Source organism: Epargyreus clarus, unplaced genomic scaffold (assembly GCF_041222505.1).
Source record: "Epargyreus clarus isolate Ecla_fem2 unplaced genomic scaffold, WU_Ecla_fem_2.2 ptg000003l, whole genome shotgun sequence".
Lineage (NCBI taxonomy): Eukaryota > Metazoa > Arthropoda > Insecta > Lepidoptera > Hesperiidae > Epargyreus > Epargyreus clarus.
The window spans coordinates 10500368-10524691 of record NW_027332211.1 but is presented as its reverse complement, the minus strand read 5'-3'; the positions used below and the strand labels follow the sequence as shown (position 1 = coordinate 10524691).

Genomic DNA, 24324 nt, shown 5'->3' with positions numbered 1-24324 from the left:
AGCGATAAATTTGTAGATCAACGATACGATACGGACGCGATTGCGGCCGGTTCGATTTACTTTAATGTAAAGATACTCCTATTAACCAGGCACGAACTGATTACACCGATTAAATACGTTTTACGTTAAACACATTGTAATTTGAATTGTTTAAATTGGCTCGGTTTTTTCACAGGACACTCGATCTCATTACAATTACACAAAAGTGACAATTAACATTGGCGTATAAAATAACACATTCATTATTAAATGCGTGACGCCGTAATTAACTAAATAAACCAGAAAACGAGAAAACCCATTTTATCAATATAGTATTTGCAGTGATTAATTATTTTTTTTTTGTAATTAATTATTGGAAATAGGGCAACACTTTTAATTTCAATTAAATTTTAAGTAGTATAAAATAATTCACTTCGCACATTTTGCGAACTTTTAGCAGAAATGAGTCATGAAAGTTTCCAAAAAAATATTTCCATTCAATAAGAGATAATTAGCTTCAATTAAACTGAATTTCAAAAAATATATTTCTAAACTCTAAAATTAGAGCGCATTTTATAATGCTAGTACTACTCGTACTCGCGTACAATGTCTACTACAAACGTATCATTGGTCGTCGAAATGTATTTCAGAAGGGTTCGTATTTCTTGGACATTCTCATTCAGTACGTGTTTTCTTTTCAGCTCTAGGTCTGGAACCGGACTTCCTGTACCCCTTGGAGAACGTGACGATAGCGCAGGGCCGGGACGCCATGTTCACGTGCGTGGTCAATAACCTTGGCGGTTATAGGGTGAGTGGCGACTCCGCCACTGCCAGGGTGTGTATCAACCTAACACACTACAGCTAGCCGATTGAATAGAGGAGCACCCTCACAGCACTTGGTACTGAGATCTATAATTGCACTTCTAATCACAAAGTCACCGTTCGAGATATGTTCAAAATCAAATTGATTCTCAACGCTCTTCGCTTCGAGATCGCACGGAATAACAATGAGATGCTCGATCGTAATATTTTAATGCTGTTAATAACATATACTCGTAAACTGCTAAGTGCAATGTCTAGTAGTCTGGTCGATTATAGATCTCAACCTATAGATCTCTGCACCCACTTTCACACTTCTTGCACACAACCTTCAGTGCACTTCTTCACTCACTACTTTATAGAAACTGTCTCTATCTAGCATAGAGTAACACTTACGTTTGCACAAACCTGTTTGTTCACAGAAGTAGCCATAGTTAGAACTATACAGTACGCACTCCTGCACCAAACACTTTCTACAACCTGCACTTAGAGTAAAAGCTCAAGAATTTGGTTTCACTTCTTCTAAAATCATGATACCAGTTCTTGAGTTTTTATATAACTTTGCACAATTTCTATTTTTCTGTCACGGAAAAATACATAAGCATGTTATAATGCACCACCCTGTATGTTAAACGTGTTTTCTTTCGAACACTAGTGTGAATTGTTATGCAACTTCAGAGTTTAAACGGAAAATACTGGAAGCATAAACGTACGTTTGCATTCAGCGCCAATGATACGATGTTACGAAAGTGAGGATAAAGCAATTTTAATTTAAGAAGAAAATGTTGCACAACAGTCACTTTGCGAAATTAAAATAAAGCCAGGGCATCCCCTTAGTCCCCGTTCAATCATTTCAAGAGGGAAGGCTCTCAAACTGGCCTCGAAGTTAATCTACATCTAGTGTGGTATTACGCAAGTGGTCGTTAAATTATAATGCAATATTAGTTTTTAATCATTTTAAAATATTTATTATATTAAAATTTAATTTTCATTTTCTTTTATATGATATAACAATTACTACCTTTTTATTTCACTCACCTTTTTAAAATAAGTTCCTTCACACGTCTTTAAAAAAGGTATATATAGAACTTGATTCCTTTACGATCACAGATTCAATTTAACGTAGTTATTACTTCAATATCTATATTTGTTAATCCTAACCTATTCGTATAACTTCAATATTCCTCATATTGCCATACCAGATTTCAAGTTTATTAATCAAAAAATTCATTAAATTATTTGTGTATCCTTGTTTCTCCTTTATTTTACTCGTATTTCCAATATACAATTTACTTGTGGAATTTATAATCGGTTATAGTTCATATTTTTGCTTTATATGAAAAAGCTAATCGAAAAAACAAGAAAGTGAAATATTATAAACTTTAATTAAATATTTATCCACGATTTTATAACTGAATAGCTTATATATGTATAATACATGAAACAAAACACACAAACATAATAATAATGCATATAGATAACCACATAATTGCCCGATATGCACCGCTGGTATGGACGAGTTAAAACAATGGTAACTATGAAAAATATTTATGTAACAATAAATAATATTGCTTTCAAACGATGCAATTTCTAGTCTGACTTTAATTAGAAATCCGATGGCACTATAAAAGCATATTTTTCAATAGTGTTTTAAATGAAATTTTAAATCTTATGTAATTCTGGTCTGAATTCTGTATTGTCTTTAAATTCAATCTGGCAGCTGTCGGTTATACTCGTATTTTTTAAATTAATATTATTTGTCAGTGTTTTAAATGCGTCTTATGTGGGATTACATTGCATAAGAACAAGTTTTTAAATAAATATCATGACTTTTCCATTTATTATTTATTTGTACAGGAAATTGCACCGTTGTTTATGCGTTCCAACATATTTATTTAATTAGTTTATCAACGCATTTCATGGGTTGGAATGTCACAATTTAATAGATTATTTTGATCCTTATTTAAAATAATGTCTTCCTTTACTTCTATCTTTTTCTGTTCCCCACCTATTAACTAGCTGATCTTCACTGTATTAACTAATAGTGCACAAATTAGTGTTTGACGCACAAGCACTTCTTGCAAAACGTTAACTTGTAGCCTCTTCTAGAACAACTTCCTTAGAGCACTGTTTTTGCACAAGTATGTCACCTTCTAAAGATAATTACTTTAAGAATTTTATTAAAATTTTTCATTGACGTTTTTAATAAATATTCCAAATAGAAAATGCAAGGCACATCTAAATACGGAATAAGTGGGTGTTAAGTGAGTGTCTATTTATAAAGCCGTTTCATCCTATTCTGGGGACGTTCAAAACGCCATATTTCCGAGGACATTTTATTCGTTTTTTGTTAGGCGCTATGCAGGAAATTAGCTTCTATTGCGATGTCGACGCTTTTGGTAAGCGAGTGAAACGAGGACATTTCCACAGCGCCCGCAGTACGGCTCATAGTAGACCAGACGAAAATGTAATTAAAAATTCCGTGAGCATTTTGCACAGTGCTCGCAACAAGATAGTGTTGCCGGCACTCGAGGGTCGTTGTCATGACTGCCTCTTGGGAAGTATTCGCTTGTAATTAGACTTCTACGCTCTAAAAGTCTTCATCGCTTATATTTTTTACAACCGTGCCGTCGTACCGTAATCTGAGCCAAGATAGCGAGAAATGCAATGTCCCGTTTTCGACTAACCGCGTTCGTTACCTTTCACAATTCTCTGTACATAAGGCGCACTACACACAAAGGACATATAGATGATTACAATCATTTGTATTAATTTAATGTAGTAAATGCGCAATTTAATACATTTAAAATATTATAATAGTATTACGTATTTTCTGAGAAGCTAAAACAAGACTCAGCATATCAAAGATTAGCTTTCAGATTTTGCTTAGAATTCTACAAAATTGCGATAAATTTAATGTAGTATTAACATACATATAAAAACAAATATTAAAATAAATAAAATCATTTTTTTAACTACAAGGATTTCGTAGAAATATCCGTAAAATATACAGAATGTAGTTACAAGAATTTGGTATACATTTCCGTATAATATATACAAAGAAGGGCTTTTATTGACTTTGATGTGTCCTGCGCCTATTGTGCACGTTTCAATCAAGTAAGTCAACGCGTATGACCGATGGCTGGTATTCTGGAGCAGGTAGCGTGGATCAAGGCGGATACAAAGGCGATACTGGCGATACACGAGCACGTGATCACAAACAATGCGAGGTTGAGCGTCACACACAACGACTACAACACATGGACGCTCAATATACGCGGCGTGAAACGGGAAGACAGAGGCCAGTACATGTGTCAAGTTAACACTGACCCGATGAAAATGCAGGTACGTTGTATCAAAGTCATCGTATCGTGTCTTAGTAATATGTATGGCACTACAATTAGTTTTAGAGCACTGTTGGATAGTCATAGTATCGTATCGTAGAACAATGTATCGTACTACAATGAGCAAGAGTAGTGCTGGATTTCTATTATAGTAACAACTTCGGTCTGTTCTATGGGTGATTTTAGTTTTAAAAACTCAGAATGTAATATGAATTTGGCATTTTATTTCTCAGGACAACGGTTTAAACAACGGTTTTTACGAATACTTTAGCAAAAATAATTGCTTCGAATCCAGTTGGATTAAAATTTACTGTAAAATGCAGTGTACATTTATCATGTGACACTACTTCTGAAAGTATGTCTCCCTTAAAAATATTAGTTTCAAGTGTTAAGATATTTATTTTATTTCGTATTACTCAAAAATACAAATGACATATGTGTAGGTTATTGTATGCATACACATTTACAAGTTCTTATTTTTGCCTATAGTCGTAGTTCTATCACTCCATATTTTATTCATTTACGGTAATAATCAAAAAACTAAAAGACATATCGGGAAACCAAAATGAGCTAATGGATGGAAAAATACAAATTTACAAATATTTATCTTTTTACAGACAGCGTTTTTAGAAGTAGTCATCCCTCCAGACATAATTTACGAAGAGACATCCGGAGACATGATGGTCCCGGAAGGTGGTTCAGCCAAGCTAGTGTGCAAGGCTAGAGGATACCCCCCGCCGAAGATCCTGTGGCGGAGGGAAGATGGAGGTGATATCATCTCGAGAGGCGGTCCACAAGGAAAAACAAAAGGTAAGATGTGAAAAGATTTAAAAATAAGATTTTTGAGTAACGTAAGTATGGTTATCATATTCACATTAAAAAATCACGGAAAACCGGATATGGGTTTTCCTAAATATTAAAATTGGTTAGCCATCATAGGCAATCGCCATATTGGATTAAGAATAAAATAAATATAGTTCAAAAACTAAAAAACACGCTTTTATAATAAAATCAACTAAAAAGTAGAAAATAATTTTCAATCTAGGAATCAATTAAGGAACGGTAAATAGTATAATTGTGGATGGATTCGTGTATTGTCATCGGTATTTGATAATTTTTCAAAATTTTTAATTAACCTGATCGTTCAAAGTGGATAGAAATCGGGTTCAAAGATTCTGTTACTCTGTTACGTACATACATACATACAACCCAAGCTAATAAAAGCGTGTTAAAAAGATCACCATCTAATCATTTATTGTCATCCAACCGAATCATGTGTGCAAAATTTCACCCCAGTCGGCTAGGGTGAAGTGGTATAAAATGAAGTAGAAAGTATTAACTTCAAATGCACACAAAATAACAGATAAGATGAATGAAAGCTTTTAACAACATAAACAAGGATTAAAAATATAAAATTTGCCATAATAATAGGCAATCAGGGTTATCTTTTTCTCAATGATCGTCTATCTTATTAAATTAATATTTATTCAAACAATTTATATAGTGATACTAGCTGACCCGACAAACGTCGTGTTGCCATATAAATAAAAAAAATGTTAAGGGTGAACAACCCTTATCACTTAGGGGGATGAAAAATAAATGTTGGCCGATTCTCATAGATACCGGATAAGCACAAAAAAATTTCATCAAAATCGGTCAAGCCGTTTCGGAGGAGTATGGCAACGAAAACTGTGACACGAGAATTTTATATATTAGAAGATGAAGTAACAACTAACAATATAAACGTGGTATTATCGGTAATGTAAATTGACTACCTTTGAGTTTATTTAAAGCTTAAAGACATAGTTAAGCAAATACACCCAAATGAAGAACATGAACCGAGTTATTTTTGTAGACTAAGTTATATAACAGTACGGTTATTATTGGATAACTTATTGAATCCAGATTATATAAAGCTCCCTCTGATTCTCGATAATGACCTGGAAGAAATCGGAATCGACACGTCGAGATAGGAATTGGAACTGTCATTGCAATGAACTTAATCTAGGTCGATAAGAATGAATGTAAGTTTTTAATATAAATTTTCTATTTTTATACGACAAAAGAGAAACAATGTATTTGTTATGTAATTCAAAGAAAGTTCATTTATTTTAACAAATTTTAAGGTAGATAATATCTTAAAGTATTTGTTTTGTAATATTCATACTTAGTATATTTATTTTCACAATTCTTAAAGTAGATAATATCTTAAGTACAAAGAACCCCTAATATTGCTGCTAAAAGACAGAAATAAGTGTCGCTGCTTCTGAAGTCGATCCATAAAGGACTCTACCGTTTTTACAGAAAAACATATGTACGAAATTTTATCTTTTTACATATTTACTAGCTGACCCGGCAAACGTGTTGCCATATAAATAAAAAAAAATAAGGCTGAACAACCCTTATCACTTAGGGGTATGAAAAATAGATTCTCACAGCTACTGAATATGCATATAAAATTTGGTGAAGATCGGTAAAGCCGTTTTGGAGGAGTACGGTAACTAACATTGTGACACGAGAAATTTATATATAAGATCACACCCTTAAGAAATACGGTTTCTTCAGATTAGACGCATCATTCTCATGTTAAAGGAAAGTGGAGTAAAAAAATCTAAATATCACAAAATAATATGACACGACATGTGCGACCCGGCGTTTCGTACAAAATAAATGCGTGTCTTTTTACTCTCTTGAGGGTTACGCTCTATTGAGTAAGGACGTGGGCCGAGTGGTATGAAGTCAGAAAAAGGGTTCAATTTTCATTGATAAAAAATAGTCGGAGTATATTATATTGAACGTGGTTTAATTCATTGTGATTCGGTTACAAAGCCAACGCCGCTCTTTCTTCCTTATCGCTGCAGTGGAATTTTATTAAAATGTTACAGTTGACAAAAGTCATATCTTAGGAAAATTAATTTAGAACACAAATCTTTATTACGGTGGTTTATCTGTCGGTGGATAGAACCTTAACTTATGTACATGGCCTAGATTTTTTAAATTAATTTAAATTTACTATCAATTTTAATTTTTGATTGTTAGATTATATATTTTATTATTTTATTTTGCGCGGGGGTTTCCATTATTTCATAATTGTTTGATTAATTCGTCTTTAATATTTGTCCAAAATAAATTTTAAAACATCATAAATATAGACAAGATCAACTTAAAATATACGAGTGCATAGATACACTCACCTAATTTGATTTTATATTACATTATTTAAAGTGAGCTTGAAAATTCATACGGAAACGGAGCTCATAAAACTTATGCGAGAGCTCGACTGGCCCTTCTCAAAGAGACGGGACATTACTCAGTAATCTAATACACGCTGGCCATTTCTAAATGAATTGTTTGTCATACATTTTTTGTAAGATTTAGACGAACAGACTACTAATACGAGATTTTAGTGTTACCTTAAAATTGATGAGTCAATGTAATGATTATCTGCAATATATATTTTTTTATAATATGAGAGTGTATATATAGGATTGTGTACATAATATAGAAGGACCTAAATACCTGATGGACATTTGTAATCAACCCCAAATACGATTAGATTTTCCTACCTGAGGTCGGCCACAGATGCACCGCTACCCCTGAGGACTAAGCTGGAACGCCTCGGAAAAGTCTGTCTCCCTTACCACGCCCTTCAAACCGGAACACAGCAGCGCCTAACACTGCTGTTATTAGGTAGAAATAGGTGTGGCGGTGGTGCCACCGGAGTCGAACCACAAAGGGTTCTAGGGTTCTAACATAGACCACAACGTTAACCAAGCGCGGATTTGATAGAATTCGCATACTTTTGGGGTGATGCAACTCCTGTATACCTTACTGCTGGGAATAGTCTTTGATAACTAGGGAGGTCTGATAAACATATTGCTGCAATTGGTAGAGGACTAAACCGCATCAAATGTGAAACCACTCATAAGGCCTCTAACAAGCTGCAATTCAGTGGTAATAATTAACAACAAAACTTTATATATCAGATTAAAATCTCAGATTTACTACTAACAAATGTAGTCCTCATGTAGCTTGCTTCTCATTAAAATCGCAATTTTAAAGAACACAAAAATATATTCGTCAGTGATTTAAAATGTTGTTGCGATTAATTGAGAAATGCAACTGCGCAATTCCTTTGGCAGCTTCAGACTCCATTATTCCTAACATAGACTTTAAATGAATAAAATAAACTCACTTTATGGTGTATATTAAGAACAAAATTTAAAATACTACGTATTTTACAATACTAGAAAGAAATCCACAGCGGATTAATAATGCATATCGTAACAAATAACAGCTCATCGGCAAAAGAATGAAGAACTTTAAGAAGCGGACGTCGAATAAATCAGAGCTTAAAATATTCACTATTGAATCTTAGCAGTAAATCAGACCACAGCACCCCGGGGAGCTCCCATTACCATTCACACCGCCCTTTCTAATCCCAACGGATTACAACCTCTAGACGGCCCGGGAATAATTACTTACCCACTCATCTCTGCACTCGACCAAATAAAAGCAGGATAAAGGGTTATCAAAGGATCGCCAAATTAAACAATGTATAAGTAATGATTCGATTCCATTATAATTTTATCGGTGTTTTACGGCGATAGGGTTTGCGAATCGGCGGGCTGTTTTTAGGTAATTGAAGGTTTGAAGCTTAAGAATCAATATCATTAACTTATTGATGTGCCCTTTATACTTTATACGGATTAAATTAAAGCTTAAAATAATACATTTAAAGGTTTTAGTCAGTTATAATTTAAATAATAGATAATATAATACTTGCTTACTTACGAGTAGTAAATTTCAAATCAAATCTCTTTATTTATGAATACAGGTATTAAAAAGTTACTTATAGTGCGCTATATTCCACCTTTTCAGGTACACAAATATATATTAAATTAAATTACCAATATTTATTACAGATCATTAAAGAAAAAAAAGAAAATGTTATTAAAAAAAGAAAAATACTTAAAAAATAACAAAATAAAATAAAGGTCTCTAAAATGATTATTGTTATTTTTCCGACCAAATCAAACGTATATGAGAACTTTCAGCTTAATTCAAATTCAGTTGCAAGATTAGGCCCTCATGCACATACGAACTAACAAGATAAGTTGAATGAAAACTTTTACACAATTAGTATAATAATACAAACAAATTATTCATCGATACTAAATCATTAACATAGATAGATAGATAGAATACTCTTTATTGCACACTTACAGTTGAATTTAAATAATAGCAAAATACATACACAGGTCAAACAGTATGCAATAGGCGGTCTTATCGCTAAGTAGCGATCTCTTCCAGACAACCTATGCATGAAAAAGAAAAGAGAGACAAGCGGAGGAAGAAGGTTAGTGTGCGCGAAGTTAGAGAAGGAATAGGTTATGAAGGACAGGATATATGTAGTATATTGTGTTAAAACAATAATATATGAAACAATTAAATACAAGCAACAGAAAATGATAAAAAAAATTGTTTATTATAACCCTGAAACACTGGCATATCGACAATGCATTTTATTGAAATATAACCTTTATTAAAAACAAGTAACCCCAATTATAGCTGTAGAGGGAATTCGTGACGAGTGGCAATTGGAAACTGTACTGACAGGGTGTTTAATCGCGGGCCCTACTTAACCCCACCACTGTTCAGACATTCTGCCATCAGTCAATTCATTAAGCTAACAAAGTACCACCGGTAATGACTCCAAAGCGAACTCAACGCCACCATACAACTTAGACTGAACACACTAATTCACTTTTGTACTAGCTTTTCCTGCGGCTATAAAATGATGCCCATAAATAATGGCAATATAATGTTAACGTTTTAAATTTTCGTAATTTTGTTCGTATTGTTTTATACTAAAGCTGCCTGGTACCTGCAAACGATCTCACAATCCACCTGATGGTAAGATATTCCTGCATCTATTACCATAATCTATAACTTATGCAACAAAGTAACCCTTTTAAATATTTATTCTTGCACAAACGTGATTGTAAAAACACCATAATTGAATGGCTAAAGAAAATGAATTATGATTAGATTGAAGATTTATTAAGTGTCCATTCATAAACACACACAGACACGCGCGCGCGCGCACACGCGCCCACACACGCGCGCGCGCACACATATACACGTATTAAGTAAGTGAAGATCTGTAATAAAATTTGTAATTTTAAATAAATAATATTTGTATTAATTATCCTATGGAAGAGCGGGGCTTCCTGTCACAGGTATAAATATACTTAAAAGGAGGCCCCAACAATGGATAACTGATGTAATACCTACATTGATACAAATAAAATTGTTTTCATTTTCAATTTTCATTTTCAAAATTATTTTCATTTTCATAACTTTCATAGCTGTCAATCACTGACGTGTTGCACTCCAGCGAACTGAGATGGTCGCCTCATACTTAAATCAACTAACATTCATACCCTTCCATCGAAACGAGGGAATTTCTTCATGCTAGAAATAGGTAAAGTAGGTAGAGGCACATCCAGTCGAATCATATCATTTTACTAATTTATCTAACTATAGGGTAAAAATTTACGTTAAGTGAGGCCTACATATTTTGGGAGACTACAATTAATATTATATTAACCAATTTCTGAAACAGGAGTTCAAACTGTCGGTGCGTCATTCTCACTAATTTTACTTTTGTTCTTATACATTATACATTTTATTACTTATTGGTAAGGATATAAATTACCGCTTCCACGAACAATACAGTGACTGCAAGGCATTAATTTACCGTCAACGGAGCCGAAGTCTCGATTTACATAATTTATAAACTTTCCGAATGTGTACCCAATAATTGAGTATCAAGGTAAAGCCGTCGGGCAATTTTAAATTAAGTGACGTCAGTAGCAATCATCAATTTGAGTGAAGAAGTCTAATTAAGGAAGCCCTTACAAGTTACCTCCATAAATCTGAGCAGGAAACAATACAGGCTATCCATTACGTGGGCAAATGTTTCACGGAATATTCCAATAAGGAAAGTTCGAGGGTGTCCGACACGACAAATATAGTTTTTCAATGATGGCGGTACTTTCAAATTTGTTACAGCCAACTCACCGTGGAAGTTTCCTGACATAAATCACTTTTAAGTTACGGTATTAAATGCGTTATTTTGCTCATAAACTTACATTCGACGTGAAATAAATGGGTGTTAAGTAACTGGTTTCACTGAGAGGGTGTTATGAAAACTTAGTGAAAGGTATATGTTAATGTTTGTTGAGGTAGTCACATTTTTTCTTACCTTGTTAATTATGGTCTGATTTAGTTTACTATCCCTTATATCTCATTTATTATTTACCCATTAATACTACCTACTTAGATAAAGAATTATCTTAACGAATACTCGTACAAACACATTTAGATCTACTACACCTATCTATATGAATTATTTTCACCGTGCAAAATGAACCTACGACTATTCTCGCCGTTGATCGATGTGATACCCAATTATATTAATTTTCTGTTGAAAATTTTTTAAAGTCCGTGAACAATATAACAACTCTATAATTAAATAAACAAACATTTCCTTAAAATAAATATTTTTTTGTTTGTGAAATAACATTCAAGACACCAATTTCAATATCAGACCAAAAATAAATCAAAAAGTTATTTTAATCAGCCCCTACATTACTATTTGAATATTTAGATTCGAAACGGAATATATTCAGTTATACGTATTATTTCAAGCGCGAATAAAAATCAGAGCTATTCACGTACGCACAAAATTCGTCCAATCCACTCAAATATAATGTGCGAGGTAATAATTGTAATTGTGACAAGAGCGGTGTGGGACAATGGAGTATTATTCAAAATTTGTCCTTTATTGTCGGACATAAAACATGTTCTGTGACAACGTTGCGTGCCTATTTGTTCCATGCTCTACGCCAAATTATGTAGATAAGCGAATGAATGGAGGAAACTTAGTCGGAGACTGATGTAAATTAACTCCTTCCATTCGACGCCTTTCCACTGAACAAAGTTTGGAACAGACACCATGAATACCTTACTACATTACGGACTTGCTAATCTCTGTAATGAATTCAAACAGCGATCATAAAAGTTAGCGTTAATCAAATTAATACATAATTCATAGAGTCTACTCTGTTAACACTCTAAACATAAAAGGCCATTGAAGTAACTTAACGTAACAGAAAATAATAATTAGCGACTCAACACAGCACATTTCAAGTTCTAATTAAAATTTAACTTTGATGGAAGGATCAATAGGTAAATGTTGCTTTTTCATTTTACTCGGAGATGCTCTTAAGAAAGTATCAACTCACGTACTTTAGTTGACTTTGTAGACTTATAAACTGTGCGACAGGAACCTTTTATATAATTTTACTTCAGTTTCTCTTTTCACTTAGACTAATACCATGAATTTTACGAAAATGTCTAAAAAAATCCCTATCATTCTTCATATGTGATAAATAATGTCATGTGTAAGCTTTCTTGGATCTGTGGCGAAACCACTACAGTCCGAGGGGTTGAGCGTCACTTGACTTATGACACATCGACAGGCCAAGTTTATTCAATGGCCCGTTTCACGACGAAAAGACAGCGCATAAAATCCGTGGAGTAGCTTCCAGATTTAACATATATATTTTTATAAAAATAAATGTAATAAACATTTTACAAAATAAAATTATATGTATGTTTTACGTAATAATCATGCTTTATTTTTGAACTTGAGAAAGAAAAATATAAAGAAAAACATACTTATATAGTTAAAATACGTTTGCATATGTATTTTTAAATAACTATATATAAAATAGCAATATTAATTTTGTAACTCAATAATGTAATAAAATATTACATAGGTTTCTTAGATTAAATGTTCTAAAACTACTCCATAGGATTATTGTTCCCGCATTGTTTGCTAACGAAGCGTCGCCGGCCAACCGAGTGCTCTACACTTTAAACCATCAACTCCCTTCTTCGGAAAATATTGCCCCTGCTTTTTATCCTCTTGTTTGAATAATGGCTGTAAACGTACTTGGACGCCATTTGAGCAAGGTGTCAGGGAAGCTCGAGTTGAAACCGCTAACGGCACTTGTTTATCGAAGCTTGTCTACTTTTGGCGTTCCGAAGTGTTTTCGGAGAGTTCTCGCTGAAATGTAAAGTAAGCACTACGCCCGATAGTGTGCAAACGTCTCTCGTCACTCTTGATGTCTTGGAGCGCTGAGTAAACGTCACTGTGTACGCAGTGTAGAGTGCAGGTGAGAATTGAAAATTGTCACGCTGTTTATACTTTTTAGTGCGTGACAACAATTGTTGTCTTAACGGATTTGTGCGTCAACATGTTTTTTTTTTTATTTTAAGTGTGACACTTACAGTATTCCGTAATAAATATTCGTGTAATATTTCAATTATTTAATTATATGATATTAAACTAAAGTGCTCTTTGAATTTTGATTTTCATATGATAAAGTACATTTAATTTGCAATGTTTATTTACGCACAAAGTTACCAACTTAAATGAATATGATTAAATGAAAGCAAATATTATTCCACATTTGAATATACATTTTTGGCAAATTTAAATTTAATACTAATAAAATAAAATGCATACTTTTTATCACTAGTTTTGGCCCGCGACTTCGCCTCCGTTTAAAAGGAAAGAATATGACATACTAACATACATAAAACTGAAGATTCGTACCTTCATTGGAATGACAGTGGCACCACCTGGCGAAAGTTGGTCGTACAAACTCTGAAACCTTCGTGGGCTCATGGACAACAACTTTGCTAAAGATCATCGCTTGATCAAATGCGTAGTTTACGATTCAATCCCTACTAATATCGATTAAAATAATCGACTGTTTGGTCCAAATGATCGATTCTCCGATTAATCGATCTTAGATCGCCATACCTATTTCCCGTGGGCTTTCCTGGATAAAAACTATCCTTTCTCGAGTCTCAGACTATCTTTGTACAAAATTTCATTAAAATCGGTTCTGTGGTTAAGGCGTGAAGAAGAGACAGACAGACAGACAGAGTTACTTTCGGATTTACAATACGAGTAAGGATGTAGTGAATGTAATTCCATACTTACGAGTACATGTAAGCGGCGTTTTATAAAGAAGGATACAGGTTTATTTCCCAGACTAGAAAATATTTCTATTAAAGGATATTTAGATAATTGGCTACATACATGCCTGTAATGATAAAATAGTGACCATAATGTCACTGCCATCTTTGGACATTTATGACCAACTCCAAATATAATTTACTAAATTGCCACAACTCAAGGCTAACTGACTCTTCATACAAGGGTCCTTCAGCTCAAAATACTGCAGAGTTAACTGACAGAAATAGGGATCGCGTTTGCGAATAGTGCTTCGAAAAATAATTCATTTTAGTTTTAATGCTTGTTTTTATGATATTTTATAATTGAAAATATAATTATATAATTTTGTCAACAGTGACGTCACTGGAAGGCGACATAGTTAACCTAACCAAGGTAACAAGATCGGAAATGGGTGCTTACCTGTGCATCGCGGCCAACGGCGTCCCACCGTCCGTCAGCAAGAGGATAATGTTGCACGTCCACTGTAAGTAATATAATTTTTTTTATAATATAGGAGTAGCAGACCAGCAGTCCACCTGATGGTAAGTAGCTACTGCCGCCCATGGACTGTTATCAACCCCAGATAAGACTTATTTGCCTGAAGTCGACTACAGATCCGCCGCTACCCCAGCGCGCTACTACTAGAACAAAGCAGCGCTTAACACAACTGTTATTAGGCAGAAACAGGTGTGGCGGTGGTGCCACTGGAGTCGAACCACAGATGGTTCTATTACCTTCAAAATATATTTCTTTATTTAACTTTTACGCACCGTAGGGCACGGATCTCTCTACATCTGGAGGATTCCTGGAGCATACTCCACCACGCTGCTCTAATGCAAATTACGTGAACGTATTAGTGGTCAACTATTTTCGAATATACAGCCACCTATAAAGGTTTGATGATTGTTGTTCAATAATTAAAAAAAAGGGGAACCGTAGCACAACGCGTGCTCTGAACCTCCCGTAGATTCGTGTCCAGTGGGACATAAGAGATTGCAATCACGCTGCTATGAACTAGCAAACTGTATCATCATTATAATTAACGAAACTAATTACTATCTCAGTTCATGAATCAGTTCTAAAAATAAGGAGAAATCCATTATACTGGCAACATCGGCTTGGTACATCAACACATATTATATCGGCATTGTAGTACAATTATTAGTAAACATTGGCAATTATAGGAATAAACAAATAAAACATTAAGGGCTCGCCTATCTACTAATAAAAAAACATCAGTACACTTGAAAACAATTACTCCTAAAAGGTAGGCTTTTAACATAATACCCAACGCACTCAAAGGCATAACTCGCGAAGCTAAAATGATATTATGAATTCCGAGCATGAATCAATTTGCCGAGAGATAAAATTTACTCACCTGCGTACAGATCCAATGAGCAAGAAGCTACGGAGTTCACTTATCAGACGATCTTGGAGCTAATTTATAACGGGGAGTCATTCAGCGCTCGGTTAGACGGCGCTCGCCCCGTCGCTCCGACACGTAAGCAATTGGGAGATTTTCGTGTTATCACGTATCTTCGACGCGCTGAGCATCTATAAGAATATGAAATTCATTCGTTAGTACACATTTTGCATAGAAGCGTAGTTCAAGGGGTCTGTTAGTAAATTAAGACTTTAGTGTGTAGTTAAATATTTAAACAAACAATTTGTTTAAATCTTTTACTTTTAGTAAATAAATTCAGTATAATGCGTAAAACCTTTTACCAGTGATGATTTATATTTAAAACTTGAGTTTGATCCAATATTCCACGATCAAGAAGCATTTCTGAAACACACGCAGTAATGTATATAGATAGATATGTGCATGATAAACAGGTCTAAGCTTATTTAATTTATTAAAAAAGTTGTAGCTAATTTATAACGGGGAGTCATTCAGCGTTCGGTTAGCGGAGCTCACCCCGTCGCTCCGACACAAGCAATTGGGAGATTTCCATGTTATCACGTATCTTCGACGCGCTAAGCATCTATAAAAATACGAAATTCCTTCGTTAGTAGACATTTTTCATAGAAGTGTAGTTCAAGGGCTCTGTTAGTAATTTAAGACTTAAGTGTGTAGTTAATTACTTAAACAAACAATTTGTTTAAACCTTTTACTTTTAGTAAATTTTTGCATAGAAGCGTAGTTCAAGGGGTCTGTTAGCAAATTAAGACTTTAGCGTGTAGTTATTTATTTATACAAAAAAAAATAACAATTTAATTTTAATAACGAAATTCAATAGAATGTATTAAAATCATAAAAACATTTATGTGTTAAAAATATTCCACGATCAATAACTACGTCAACAAGTAAGGTAAAAAGATTAACCGATGGGACGATGATTAAAAAGTCTAACGCGCTGAGTATGTTAAAGAATATGAAATTCGTTTACTTATTAAGCGTAGAAGCGTGCAAACACAACTGTTACTAAATAAGCAAGAAACTAACTTAAGGTTTTTCTATAACAAACAATTTATTACACATAAATTATTTGATCTATATGGACAACAGCTAAATAGAAACAACAGCTGAGAGGAAACAACTATCTTAAACAACATCTTACAAATAGCGAACACAAATTAAATATCAGAATTAACACAATTTAATACATACTCGTATATAAAAAACGTAAAATACGAATAGCTACTAGGAAAAACATCTAAAAACACATAAATTCTATACGATATATCTGTTTAAAGTACCAAGAGTGTAGTTTCATTTATCAAACAAATTTGTTGCTCATTTATTAAAGGGATTCTTTCAGCGCTTGGTTAGACGAAGTACCCTTCGATCTCGCTTCCCCGACATAGAATCAATTGGAGGATATACGTGGTATCACACATTTTGTTTAGCGCGCCTAAATATAAAATTTGTTTTTTTTTATATAATATAAGAGTAGCAGACGAGCATGCAGTCAGCGATGGTAAGTGGCTACTGCCGCCCATGGACATCTGTAATCTACCCCAGATATGATCAAATATTCCTACCTGAGGTCGGCCACAGATGCGCTGCTACCCCTGAGGACTAAGCTGGAACGCCACGGAAAAGTCTGTCTCCCTTACCACACCCTTCAAATCGGAATACAGCAGCGCCTAACACTGCTGTTATTAGGTAGAAATAGGTGTGGCGGTGTTGCCGCCGGAGTCGAACCACAAAGGGTTAGTTTGGAAGGTGGTAGCTTCCAAAAGTATGTGTAAATCATACAGAAGTTCACTTATACGCGATCTTGGAGCTAATTTATAATAGCGAGTCATACAACGGTCGGTTAGACGGAGCGCTTTGCCCCCAGTAAGCCACACGTAAGCAATTGGGAGATTTTCGTGTTATCACGTATCATCTTCGACGCGCGCCGTGCATCTCAATTCGCTAGGCCGTTTGTAAACGTACTCGGCTTTGTGTTTGGCTTGCCTTTGACTAGCTAGTTCCTTTATTACAGTTTGTATGTTCGATATCATTCTGAATTCAGTATTATAGTATCCCATTTCGAATACAGTTTTATTTGATTGAAACTTTTACGAGCGTAAACATAAAACAGATACGAATACAAAATAATAGCAAAGTTGTGATTTACATTTTCGGTTCGCGTATATTATTTTCGCACATTACCACTTTACTTTTGATATTTTAGTAGGCAAAATAACAACAGCCTGCCATTTATGAATCGTTGATAAGCTTTACCCACAAAAAATGAGTTGTCAAAACCCGAAAACTGAAAACACGAATTGTTTACCTTGCGTCCTAATTATGATTCAGTGTACAATTGAGTGTACGGTACAAAAAATATGTTTTCATTTGTATCATTTATCGAATAAAACAATAACGTTTAGACAAAGGGACTGAATTTCACCAACTCGCGGTTCTGTCCGAACAATGTTGTATAAACAGACTCTTTCTGATATTGAGCACTCACATAAATTAATCTGTTATCTGTAACCATGATCAACTGGTCTCATTCACGTGCAGATTAGAGATGTGCCGAGTCAGGTCGACTCGAGTCAGTACTCGAGTACTTACATAAATTCGCATACTCGAGTACCAATAGTGATACTCGAGTACCAGTAATACTCGAATACTGACGATACTTGTACACTACAACTACTACTCGTACAAGTAAAAACTTGTTTAATTTTGTGTAGTGAGTGGCGTTTTTTTGTTTTTTTTTTTTGCTCTTCCGTGCTATTGGACTGTATGTTGTGCAAAGTACTCGAGTACTTTGTGAGTACTTTGGACTCGAGTACTGACTCGATTCTTTTTTATATGAGTACTAAAGTACTCGAATCCCAAAAATGGCCGACTCGGCACATCATTAGTGCAGATCGCAAATCTGTACAAAATGGAACAGTTCGTACTGCACGCATTTCCATTTACACTGCCCGGATAAATACGGAGGGGATGGCCAGTGCAACATTTCATGAATTTGGTAATTTTGTCGCTATGTTTAAGTGAACTTGCAAAGCTTCAAAGATCGACTGTGCAGTGAATAGAATCTTCTATCTCTCTGCAATTATTTGAAAATTATTCATTGACCCTAAGGTAATAGTCATTTTTATGATATTGACATAGCAAAATAGCTACCTACTACGCATTACTTAGACTTAATGTGTAGGTTCCATTGTAAAATAATTGTAAAATAATGAAAGACAAAGATGTTTTAATATCGCAAATTTTATACTTTTGTTTTTTTTCTTACTTAATCAACTACCAAGTTGATTAATGCTTATTTTATGCTTTTAAATATATCTCCTAATATCATCGTCATAATATACTCATTTTCTATTGCAATCACAGACTTGCATCTACATAGTCTGTGATTGCAGTGATAAACACACGCATACGCATATATGAATCATGTCAATTGTACAGATTATCTTATCTATACTAATATTATAAAGAGTAAAACTTTGTTTGTTTGTTTGATTGTAATGAATAGGCTCAAAAACTACTGGACCGATTTTAAAAATTCTTTCACCATTCGAAAGGTACATTATCCACAAGTAACATAGGCTATATTTTATAAGAAATATATTTGATAAATAGATTTTGAGGCGGTACAAAGTTTGCCGGGTCAGCTAGTTGTTACATAAAGACGGACAAATGAAAAAAAAAGCAAATTTACTTATGTTGTTGTAATAATTAAGCACATCCGTTTTACAACAAAAACAACCTTTTACATATCCAAGTTTTGCGTATCGTCCTTCGTAATAAGACAGGTTTTCAATTAACAATGTAGCAGCAGATGCTCTTTCGGCAGTACAGCTGCAGCGCTGGACGTGTCCAATCAGACGTGTTTACATCGGAACTGCCAATAACAGAATGCAAATACCCAGCGGACAACACGTTCCGCCGACCACCGCCAAAAAACTTTTATACATATTGAACTAAACGAGCGTTGAGTGAACGAAACCAATTCTGAATTTAGATCCGTTAATTAATACGGAGCGGTTTGTTTCAATAAAACTATTCAATCGTCTACCGTTAGATGTTATTTTTAAGTAGGTATCGTCTATTGAACGATTTAAAATCTATTTAATTTAACGCTACGATAAAATTTAAGCTAATAAGTATAGTAGCATTTTGACTTACACTACCTATGTACTTAACATACTCGTAAAATGGTGTTTGCAACGAAAATAGAATACCTTAAAGAATTTACTAATTGATAATATATCTTTGCTATCGGAACTTTGCGTTCGAAAAAATTATTATATCAGAGATAAATAATAAACAAAACAAAAATAAATTAAATGGCTCGAATATGATGGAGAGGCTTAAAAATTAATAAAAAATACTTATTAATTCCGTGTACATTACGTACGTTGATGGATGGGTTTATCGGAAGCTTCTGTAATACGTTCCAAAAGCTTATTTTAGGGCATCGAGTTGTGATTGGCCATTCTGGAGGTAATTTAAAAAATAAACATTGCACGAGTTTACCGCAATTTGGTTTAAAATACTGGAAGTTTTAATTGCGGTGGCGCATATAATTGCGAAACAGGAGAAGTTAAATGTGTTTCTTAACTATTTTAAAACAATATAATTAATAGTTATTCTAATGACGTCGGTAAGATCTGACAACCTAAGTGAGGTGACGTACAGTCAACTACAAAAATAGATGATCAGATGAATATTTCAAAATCCTGTACACCCAAGCGTTTATAAGTAGCTGAACACCCTTAGAATCATAATTAGATAAACGTCGTAAAATTTCAAAAGTAGATGAACACTACAATGTCAAAAGTAGCTGACTACAGTGACATATCATATAGTGACATTAGCTATTTTGCACATACAATGTTCAGGTACTTTTGACCTTTATATGTTCATCTAGTTTTGGAGATTATTTGATAAATTATTTGATAGATATTATTAAAATAAGTTGAATAAAATAATGACCTGAAGAAATATAGGTATAAATAAATAAAATTGAAGCATTAATATCTCGGACTACAAAACATATATAAAACTAACATTATAATAATATTAAAAACAGTGCCATTGATATCTCTTGAAATTAAAATTACATTAATGACCCGGGTGGCGCATATATAATTATACCCATCTGATAAGGAGAGGTTTCCGGGTTCCATATCAAGCTCGATAATGATATGAATATTTGTGTTTATACAATAGCTTTTTTTATATTATTTAAGTCGCAAAGAAGTATGCAGTCCGCCTAATAAGTGGCTACTGCCATCCATGTCCCTACATCTGTAAAAACCCCAGATAAGTTAGATTCCTACCTAAGCTTCGCCGGGCTTTGTTATCCCTAAGGACTAAGTTACAACGCCCCAGACAAGTATATCTTCCTTAGTATACCCTTTAAAGCAAAAAACAGCAGCGTTTAATACTCTCAATAGGCAGAATAGGTGTGGCGTTGCTTCCACTTTCCACAATTCACCACCTTAATTTTTTTTTTAGAAACGATATAATTAAAACGACACACCAACTAGATTTCAACCGATCAATCAATAAAAGCCAATGATCAATAAGTCACTGTCACGCACCATTGACGGTCGATAAAAATCGTTGATCAATCGATGCGATATGTCGCTTTTCTCGGAAACTCTATCAACACACGCCTCGATTATTTGTGTCTAACTTTCCTCTAGCCCTAAGGTCATTGTGCTTTTGACTAAATTTGTATAAAAAGACGTTTGACCAGCAGTAAATAGAATTAGATATAATTATATAGTTTGCCTGCGACCTGCGTGTATGTTAATGCGGCGTACATAACATACTAACATTTAAAGTACTGTCATAACGTAAAAAACCCAATTCGTAAAAGTATAATAGCATAAAAGGGTCATATTAATAAAACAAACACTAATTCTAGAAATTACTTCCGAGACGCTACAATATTTTTCTTGTCTAATTGCCTAAAACGCAATTCCCATTAAAGAACGTGAGCGGCAATGAACTCCAAAGCGTTTGGAGCGCTTACGATAAATTGCGAAAACATTTACGTAAGCTTTTTCAATTCGCACTTACATCTATGAAACAAATAGCAAGAGCAGGGCGGTGACAACTGAGAGAAATTTACTTCATAGGAAACGCAATTTCAGGCGAACAAACAAACTACAACCGGTCGGAACCCTTCCACTCAGTTTAATTACTTCACAAAGAATGCGTCGCGTTCTCTCGATGAGGAGACAAAATTAACGCTCTCAAATATTTAATTTAAATTTCCTTCCCCGAAAACGAATGATAACAGCCTATCGTGCTTGCGGTCGCTGTGGGCGAACATAAAAACATTTTAGACCGGCAGGAGTAAAGTAATTCATTTGTAAGTAAGTGCTTTGTAGCGGTGAGTTTCTTTAGTTGATTCACTGGCGCCCGGAGAGACGAAATGAGTTTAGAGGAAAAGAAACAAGGCAGCCAAGTGAACAAATCGCAATCAATTTGCATACGGCTGCGTCTGCTTAGCGTAATTACTACAGGTACCAGTTAGCGTGTAACAAATTTAACGCGCTAATAAAATACTGTATATTGTTTTTTTTTAAACTCAACAAAAGTAAATTCACTTACCAGCATTTTTTTATTTCTATAAGCAATTTTTTTATCAGAGTCCTTTTGTGGGTTTTTTTTAGTTTTTAAGTTAACTTTTTAAATAGTTAAAAGTTTTTCGTTTAAATATTTGTCGTATAATAAATTTTTAGTACCTACATTATGTTGCAGTAAAATGTTATGTACCTACCTCGTTTATGTTCAATAAAGTCCAGAATCAGCCAGTTTAAAAGCTTTTACAGTGAAACAACAAAAATGTGTGGTAAGAAACAAGCTCACTGAATTCCAACGCTATCCAAAGGTAGTGCAAAGTACGAGCCAAGAAATCCGAAAAACGGAGGGTGGCGTATGCGCCGCTCGGTTAATCAAACTGTCACTTGAAGAATTCCAAGCGGAATCCTTCTCGAGAAAACTCCCCGTAACTTTTGATTGCTGCCGAGAATTCCGATCTACTTATACATCAAGAAATTTCTTAATCAGCTCTTTAAAAACTTGTTTAACTTGACAATATAAACACTACGCCTCGGGTCCGACTTATCGAACTTAAACGGAAACTTGATGTATAATTTTAATTAGATTAACATCTCGCCGCTCATTATTCTGGTTTATTAAATAAGCAAAAGGCTATTCTCGTTGAGTGTTCGAGTTATTAATTAGAACAAAAATTTTGATCGTTCAGATTTTGTTCGCTAAATTGGCCACTCGAACTCGTAAAAGCCGTCCAAAGGAACTTAACGACGGTCAAAGAGAATAACCGCAAATAAGCTGCGATCTAAGGCCGATGGAGAAAATTCCGGTTTCCTTAATTTACTCTAAACAGGCTTTTGGGGATGTCGAAAGGAATATACATTTCGACAATAATCCCTTTCGCCTTCGCCTTATAATGCTTGATTTATCCCGATCTTTGAATAGGAGGCGTTTTAAAAGCATTCTGTGAATTTTTGGTAATATTCGTTTTTAATTTTTTTGAAGCAAAAAAGGAATAAATAGGTAGTAGGTATAATCTATAAAATTATTTATTTGTTGTTAACAATAAATTATAATAAATAATGAGAGAGAAATAGATACGTTAACATAAACTTCTAAGTACTTCTTACACGTTAGTGCTCATCAATTTTAGTTTAGTTTTAATTGCTTTATTTAACGAAGTTTTGATTTAATTTGATCTTTTAGTTACATCAAACAATTCTCAATATAAACTAGATACAAAAAGGTAATTTACCTGAACCTGCACCGCTTTGTATCATGATGATACCTGAAATAGTTGCAAAGCTTGATTGCGCTCGCCGTGACTTAGCTACAATCGGGATCGTGTTCCACAACTTGCGGCAAAGTCGTGATCAAATTCTGCCTTCCTTGAATAGACACAACACTGTATCTTCTCTTCAATATTCTATAAAACAATCTAAAATAATAGTCTGATTCTCCTATTTCCAATAATCGTCTATCTGACCGACCAGTGTTCAATGTTAAACTTGTAAGTTGAAATTTATGATAAATAATTCAAATGCTATTTTTTACCCATCCCTTATAATTTTGTTTAACTATCTTAATTGATATAAAATAAAATAATTCAATTTATGTACTTCTCCTAATATTTTATAGGTTATTTATGATTACCGATAATCATTTCACAATTTGAAAATAAAAGACCTTTTTGGCACTTTTAGGACTTTTCATCGTAGGCTGAACATTTAATGTTACTGATAATGATATTAATTGGCCATAGGTATGTATAATATTAAATAAAAAAAAAATACAAACAATAGCTAAGTTAGAATGTCTTACGTAGATTATTTTACATTTATGTTCTAATGTCCCTTCAGTTACCTGCATCTTTCTAGAAGCGGCAACCATGTGGAGTGCTGCTACTACTGATGCTCCTTTAAATATCTATTCTGCATCTTCAAAATCCAAGTATAACTTTAAGCTCACAAACAATATTCAGGAGCACAAACTTAACTAGTACGGTTAGTTCTCAGATAGCACAAGGCAAACACGTGACAGTTTCAGTGAAACTTCAGGGATTACTGAAATCACTATAAAGTGATTCATGCAATTAAGGTTTATTTTTAACCGAC

At 34.0% G+C, this 24324-nt stretch overlaps 1 protein-coding gene across 2 annotated transcripts in view; it reads left to right on the top strand.

The window, feature by feature from the left end:
• The window catches only part of DIP-beta (Dpr-interacting protein beta), a 98877-nt gene that overhangs the window by 51683 nt on the left and 22870 nt on the right, over positions 1-24324 (top strand). The window contains exons 3-6 of one of the 2 annotated variants that reach the window (XM_073088438.1): positions 681-814; positions 3958-4143; positions 4760-4952; positions 14597-14725. In XM_073088438.1, coding sequence (XP_072944539.1) covers positions 681-814; positions 3958-4143; positions 4760-4952; positions 14597-14725 — 642 coding nt within the window. The remainder of the gene's footprint in view (positions 1-680; positions 815-3957; positions 4144-4759; positions 4953-14596; positions 14726-24324) is intronic. The other variant, XM_073088446.1, reaches the window with a different exon arrangement.